Raw genomic sequence first — 7,965 nt, 5'->3', positions numbered from 1 at the left:
TAACACCCCCCCAAAATCACCCCTAGAATGAAGAGAAGAGAAAACCTATGACTCTATGAGGAAACCACCACAACCATCACCTCCACTAGTCGAGCAAGGCATCCCTGAGCCTCTCTCTATACCTAGCCTAAAGCATCAACTCCAGTTGTTGGAGATCAACGCATCGGAGCATGCAGAGGTAGAATGTTTGAATGCCCATGGAGGCAACTCTTGGTCTACCATGTCTGTAAAGCGCGTCATCGGATCTAGAGACATACGTGTAAAGATCTTCTATAGCTCCTTGTCTGTCATCACTGAGCGAGCCCTCAGCTCATCTTGCTCTCATGATTGTCTACAGTGACCTGCACAGCCACATCAACGATGTTAGCACAATCAATATAAGGGTGAATGTGATGTATGATAATATTATATATTTGCAAAGAAGGATGTTAGTTAAAAATATGTGATAAAATACTGATAAAAGCAAAGCTCTTGGCATAGCTTGACATACACTTGAAGGTCTATGCATAGGTCCCCACAAAAAGAGGAGTCTACTTCATTCTCAAAGTAGCTTTGCCAACAAATGATAAATATTTCAAGGAGGGTGGTTGAAAAAACAAGAAATTGGTCTTGGTGGGTGACTTTGATGAGAATCTTCATCTTTAGCTATGCTCAATGGAATATCCTACCAATTCTCAAAATGAGCGTTCATGAAAAGGTGAGGTTTAATATAAGATGAATTGCAAACATTTCAACAACAACTTTTACAATTTGAAGGAATGGGTTTAAAGGCTTGAAATTTATAAAACCTTCTATCTCTATTATCAAAAGGTTTTTTACAAAGGTTGTCACATGGCAACCATAGAAGTGTCCCCCAATAGCTCTCGGTATTTACTCAATGCAATGTGGTAGCCTCTCTCCTTGTCTTGATTTGTGATCCCCTCTATCTCTCTCTTTGTGTCTATGTGCATATATACACACATTATGTAGGTTTCTAGGAGTCTCTCTTTTTCACTTCAACTATGCAACTTAATGAAAGTCTCTTTCTATCTTACTCTCTTCTACAAGGCACTTTATTTCTCCCTCACTCTCTATTTCTCAAAGACTTGGGTATTCTATTTTGCAAAGGCTAGCCACCACACACACACACATTCTCTCTCTCTCTCTCTCTCTCTCTCTCTCTCTCTCTCTCTCTCTCTCTCTTTGACTATGTAGGTCAGCAAGAGTTTCTCTCTATCTCTCTCACTTCTACAGGATGCTTAGTCTTGGCCTTAGTCTATATTGCTCGGAGGCCTAGTTATTATATTTTGTAGGCCAACCATCGTAGAGTATCTCTCTCTACATTGAATATCGTTCTTTGTGGGTGCACTACAAGGGATCGGGCTCATACCCGCGCTCCTAGCCGCACAAAATGACTTGGGAAAAAAAGTGTCGGGCCCGTGTAATAGTGCGTGTATCATCGCGGCCAGAGACATGCGTGTAAAAGCGTGTGTACAGTGACAGCCAGTCGTGCGAATACACGACCCCATACACGCGTTCTGCGTAGTTTTGCTGCAAATTTACACGCGAATCTAACCAGACTATCCGCGAAAATATACGCGATTTTGACAGATGACACGCGCTTATACACGCGATCGCAGAGGGAAAAAAAAATCCAGAGAGTGCTTTTGGGTGCCTGGATGCTGTTCCAGCATCCAGCCACCCAAAGGCACTCTCTGGATTTTTTTTTGGTGCATTGCACCATAAAAAAAGAGCGATTTAGATTTCAAGACTCACTCTCTATGAATACATGATTCAATATTACTATCTAAAACTTAATACACGACTCAAGACTCACGATTCAATACATTGTCAATACATGATACATTTGTGTACAAGGGAGTCCATATGTCAAAATAGCCCATGGCTTTAATTAGGAACAAATATATACAAAGTCAAATAGGGAGCTAGGTGCAAAAAAGCCCATGGCTTCAGTTACAAAAAATTTTTGTACAACCACATCCTACAGTATTCTGAAAGCTAATCAGAGGATGATGAGGACCCTGTGCTCTCTCCATGATCAGAGGAGCTCGCATCGGTATGTTCCGATGAGTGGTGCTCGCCTCCACCAGGAGCAGTGGCACGAACATCAGCAGTGGCGGCTGGATCATCAGGGGCAGGAGCATCAGCAGCTTGTGCCTGTTCAAGAAATATACCGTATGTAAGTATACATATATATGCAATTAAATAAATCGAAATCATTCATTTAGAGTTTTCAAGTACCTGTCGACCGTATGGTCTCATGGCCGCGTCAAACTGCGCATCCGTAATACGTCCCTCGTTTCTGAAGATGGCCCACGTGTCACGTCTGCTATTGCGGCGAGCATACCCAGTCTCGTGGGCTGTGGGCCCTCTCCCCATAACCCGTCGCTGTAACATAATCAAGATAGTTTGTAAGATCAAAACAATCATAGAATCAATGAATTTGGCAAACAATCAAATAAAGAGGCAAGTTACTTACGAACTCTGCCTCCCACGACTCGACGCCGCCAGATCCGAAATGCGACGATCCAATGGTCTCCATCTGGATCCGTCGTGCCTCCACATGCTGCCTGCTCTTCACGCCTCCCTCTGCGCGCTTCTTTGCCTCCTTCCACTGGCGTTTGTGGGCAGTGGCAGGTTTCTCGCAAGGATAGCCACCCGCAGCTACATTCACCCCATCATCGTACGCGAGTTTCTTAAGGTGAGATCTTTTATTACTTAAGATCTCCCTTATTCGCGTCCTTCCCCATACATCCGAGAATGTCGCTCGTGGGGGATTGGGGTACCGACTATGTACACTATCTAGGACCTCCCTAATTAACCGGCTATCCTGATCTTTAAATTTTACAAAACAGTTTCTATACATGTTTGAAACTACCCCCCGCATATACTCCATCACCTCTTTCCCTCTCGCATCCATGACTACCTCGCCCCTATCCGTAACATCGTAGAAAATCTCTCCCTCCACCTCTCTCGCCTCCTCCGACTCCTCACTGTCTCCTCGTACATGCCTCCCTCCATGCCCTCTCTCACCGCGTGCCCTACTACCCCCCCCACCAAAGCACCCGCCACATAATCCTCCACTCCCGCTCTCCCTACTGCGGCGTCGGCTCTCATCTGTACTGCGGGAGTAGCCATGACTAGGGGTGGCTGCACGTGACTGTGTACGTGACTGTGGCTGTGAGGGAGCACGTGATGGTGGCCGTGAGCCCTCACGTGACAGTACAGAGGAGGGTGTGCGTGAGTGTGTCCGTGCAGGGGTGTGTCTCCTCGGTGAGCGTGTATGCACAGGGGTACGTCTCGCCAGACTCGCAGGCGTAGACGGCAGTGGAGAGGCTTGTGTACTTGGGGGCGCGGTGTGACCTGGGAGTCTAGGAGGAGGATGGGCATACATATACTCTGTCAGCTCCACTGGATTAGGATGGCGCCCAAAATGGTTTATCATCTCCATCATCCAAGTGGCGTATGCCCACGGATCGGAGGAAGAGCCTGGATCCATGAAGAATCTGCAAAGCGTCGAAATTCCGCCTCAATGAACCAAGCAAAACATGCATATAAAAAATAAACATATCTCCTACAATATATCTCCTCAATATATCTCCTACAATATATAACCTACAACATATATCTACCATTCTAGAAAATAAACATATCTCTTACAATACCAAACATCGAATTAGTAGAAGATCATAAGCCAAAAGAAGAAGTTCATTTCGAATTAGTGACGAAATTCATGAAAAACAAAAACTCTTTCCTCTATCTTGACGGACATTGTCCATCAAGGGAGAAATGACTAAACACATACACAAGGGTTCCTTCTTCTCTCTTTCCTCTATCTTGACGGATGTCGTTTGTCAAGAAATAAATAGTTAAGCACATATACAATGTGTGTGAATTCTATCCTCTGTCGCTTTCAAGTACACATAGCACGGGTGGAAAGAAAGAAAGCGACAGATTTGCCAAAACAAACAAACGACAACCAACCTCTTTGAAAAGTCTTTGAAAAGTGAGTTCGTTGATTCTTGCTTCTCTCTCCCTTTCTGTGTTGTCTGCACCCTTTGCTTCTTTTCGGTAGTCCAAGAGGGAGAAAGAGGGCTTTTGAAAGAAAGAAAGCGACGCAAAAAGAAGAAGAAGAAGTGTTTTAAAAGAGGGCTTTTGAAAGAAAGAAAGCGGCGCGCGCGGTAGGTAAACGCGAAAATCACGCGTGTAAAAGCGCGTGTAAAAGCGCAGCAGAATACATTTTAGACGCGCCTGTACACGCGACACAGAGCCTGTTTATACTTTTTTTAAAAACTGATTGTTCTTGTGTATCCATTGTTTTGTGCATAGGATGTGTATGATTTCACTAAAAACTGATCCTACTTCTGTATTGGTTATTTTGGACATAGCATGTCATCATCCTCTTCAAGCAGTTCTGGTGAGGATGAGACAATGCGTCATCGTGATCGCGACATGTGGCTGGCACAAAGGATCAAGTGTACGTGTAATCGATGTCAAGGGTGCATTGTACGAGCGCATCGAATTACATTGAATCACATCTCGATGTATGGAGAATGGATTCAAACAGGTTTAGAGGTGAGAAGATGTGAATTGAAAGTATTAAAATAACTCATGGTGTGCAAATTAATGGAGCGCGTTGTAATATATATACTGTGATTGAAGCAGGATGCAGTACCACACCCTAACATGGTGCCATACGCACGGCGAGAGCATGCAAAGCGTCGACGAGATGATGCTGGAGCTTCGGGATCTGTTGTCGGAGATGAGTGGGAAAGGGATGACAATAGCCCTGCACCCCACGAAGTTGTGGAAGAGGAAGTGTTTGATGACATGGTGCGGAATCTTTTTAGGGATGATCGCAAAGGTGTGGACGACAATGATATGGAACAAGAGCATCTCTACAACGCTTCATCGACACCGGTTTTTGAAGGGTGCACATTCTCTATTTTACGTGCTTCACTTGAACTGCTCAATATACAAACAGTTTATGGATGGAGCAATGCAAGTCTTGACACATTATTGAAGTAAGCATTGTAACTTGCAAATTTCAATTAGTGGTTTTTGGTTTACAGTATAGGGTTTAGGGTTATGGGCTAATTGATGATATTGGATGCAGGCTATTATCAAACATGCTTCCAAAGGGGAATAGACTACCCACCTCGAACACAAAGAATAGATGAAAAGAGGAATACACAAGATTGCGGTGTCATTAGTAGCTTTGAGGGAGCCAATGGAAAAATTGATGATTATTGTGGCACAATCCAAGACATATACAGACTTGACTTCCGCCGCTTCTTTGTGTATGTTTTGGATGTCAAATGGCAAATGAACGTGGTGGAAAAAGGGCCTAACGCAACGATAAAACGCCATGCAAGTGGCTATGTAACTATTGACTCTACAAAGTTTTGGCAAACAAAGAAAGATAGGCTCGTATTGCCACAACAATGTGAGCAGGTATGCATTTTTTTACAAATGTGTTTCATGTACATATATATCTAAGCTCGCGCACCCCTTGACTTTTGATATGCTAATTAATTAATGAATTATGTGTATTTGAGCAGGTTATCTATCTGCCAATGGTGCATGACAGTAAATGGTGGTATGTCATCCCTATTGCACCACGTTCCAAAGTAATGTATAATACATTCACTGATATGGAGCATATGGAGGATGTGGCAAGCCGCAAAGAAGATGATGTCGAACATGCCAATGTAGATGATCATGATAATGAGGATGAGCGTGCCATTTCTCATGATCATGAGGATGACCCTTCCATTGAGGATGATGGTGATGATGATGAGAATGATCAAGGCATTGGTACCATTATCAATGGGCAAAATAGCGATAGTAGAATAAATTTAATCGTAGCCTTACAAATTGATCAAATGGATATTGATGTTGATCGTTTGGCAAGGATGGATCTTATTGAAGATGAGATCGAACCCTAACCAATCCATCATTGTATTGTTCCAAATTCATGACATTTCTATTGTATACTTTGTCTTTCAATAACCATATGAAGATATATTTTTCAATATATTACGTTGTTGTAAGTGCATGTAGTGGGATTTTGTAATGGTTTGTAAACACTGCAATGCACAATGACATTTTTAAAACTTAATGGTTTTCTGTTTTGAAAAGAAATGGTTTTCTGTTTTGAAAAGAAATGGATTTCTGTAGTTAGGCTCTGTGTCGCGTGTAACAGAGCGTGTATTATGACAGACTTAACGCGCAAATACACGCGCCCACACATGCAATTATACACGCGCTGTTACATGCATGTATACACGCGCCCGATATTGCTGTAAGTATAAATGACCATACACGCGCCCGTAACTTTTCGCGTGTAATGGACGCGTGTATGGCGGCATTGTGTTGTAGTGGTGGTTTAGGGCGAGTAGAAGGGGACAATTATGTGTGGCATGATAATAATGTTAAATGATAACATATGTGCATAAATAATAATATTCACTATCAATATGTACATAATATAATACACGATATAACATGCATATGATATAATATATATACTAATAATTATAATATATTAAATAATAATATACATGATTATTAATGTTTAATAACCAATGTATTATAAAATTATAACCAATTATAGTATATAATAAAATGTTGAAATAATAGAAAATATATTATATTGATTATTATAATACACAATGTAATGATTATAATATAATTCTTAACTTTATTTTATACATTCATGACTCTTTTGAACACACCTTCAATCAAAATGCAATATTCTCACACAATTGTGGCATAGTCTTCTCACATTGCCTTCACAACTTTATGATTTTCTTTGTCAATATTTGTACAAAGAAGAGAGTGTGTGTGTGTGCATGTATGTGTGTGCACACATATAAGTGTGTGCATTGATAATCATTTTTGTTTCAAATCTTCATATATGGGTGTAACTCTCAATATGAACTGTCTCCTCTATTCTCCACAGTACACTCCCTTCCCTCATCAACCCCTTTCAACTCAACACCTACCTCATCTCCATGATGTCGATCTTAGTGAATGACATTGTTGCTCCAAACTTTAGTGCAAAACATTGGTATAATCCCGGCGCGAGGGTCACCTAGTTTAAAGTTACAACATGAATAGTGTTCAAAGTAGTCTCCATGGATAGGTGGTTCAAATTTAGAGAAGTACTTACTGTGTTTTTTATAATGTGGTAATTATATGAGGCAATAGATATTTACACTAGAGATGAATAAGCCAATGCCAAAAGTTTAGCATCTTGACATATGCTTGTAGGGAACTTTAAAGATAGGAGTTTTTTTCCTCAAGACCCTAAAGCAAGCTAGGCACATCTTTTCAAGACTTAAAGACCTCTAATAGTGAGATTTTCTTTTCTCTTTTCATTTAGATTGTCCTAGTGTGTAGAAGGATCGTGTGTAGAAGGATGTTAGAGGCTGCGATAATGCCTATAGCTAAGGCTTGAGGTGATTCCTTGAAAAGTGCCCTAGTTTTGTTCTAATGTGCTTTTCACTAAATGCCTATGCCTTTTAATGGGATTTTGCCTGAGTACCACTGCTTATGACATAGTTTCTAGTAGCTGGGAGCAATCAATATTGTGACGGGTTGGAACTCACACACCCATCTCTCTCACAACTAGGCATCAACTTGGCGAAAAGTCCCCCTAGTTGGCAATGTGCAAATCTCTTTTGTTCGCAATATATTGCGCATTATAAGAAAACAATGTGCATTTTTACGAGAAGAATCGTATACATGTAGCAAACTTATTGAATACATCCCCGCACATTTTGTGCACTTTTAAGGGTAGTGTCACGCGGGTGACGGGATAACCTTTTTATTATAAAAAATGTGCCGAAATGTAGTCAAGGGTAACAGACTACGGGTGGTTAGAAGCATCCATTGAATAGAATATACGACGCTAGAGCTCTCAGCTAATTCAACATGTTTGGATTTTGGACAATCACATGG

General features: G+C 41.4%; 1 protein-coding gene across 1 annotated transcript; it reads right to left on the bottom strand.

The window, feature by feature from the left end:
• Nucleotides 1-1,998: 1,998 nt before the first annotated feature.
• On the bottom strand, nt 1,999-3,138 carry LOC148030861 (uncharacterized). The gene is made up of 4 exons (XM_087685855.1): nt 3,058-3,138; nt 2,480-2,614; nt 2,242-2,388; nt 1,999-2,157 (listed from the first exon to the last, which is right to left on the bottom strand). Exons 1-4 carry the CDS (start codon nt 3,136-3,138, stop codon nt 1,999-2,001), a joined length of 522 nt encoding a protein of 173 aa, XP_087541981.1.
• Between the last annotated feature and the right edge of the window lie 4,827 nt (nt 3,139-7,965).

This window comes from Lygodium microphyllum, chromosome 9, assembly GCF_053477565.2.
Source record: "Lygodium microphyllum isolate KBCC chromosome 9, Lygodium_microphyllum_v1.1.10, whole genome shotgun sequence".
In the NCBI taxonomy this organism is placed as follows: Eukaryota; Viridiplantae; Streptophyta; class Polypodiopsida; order Schizaeales; family Lygodiaceae; genus Lygodium; species Lygodium microphyllum.
This window is presented reverse-complemented; position numbering and strand designations above follow the sequence as displayed.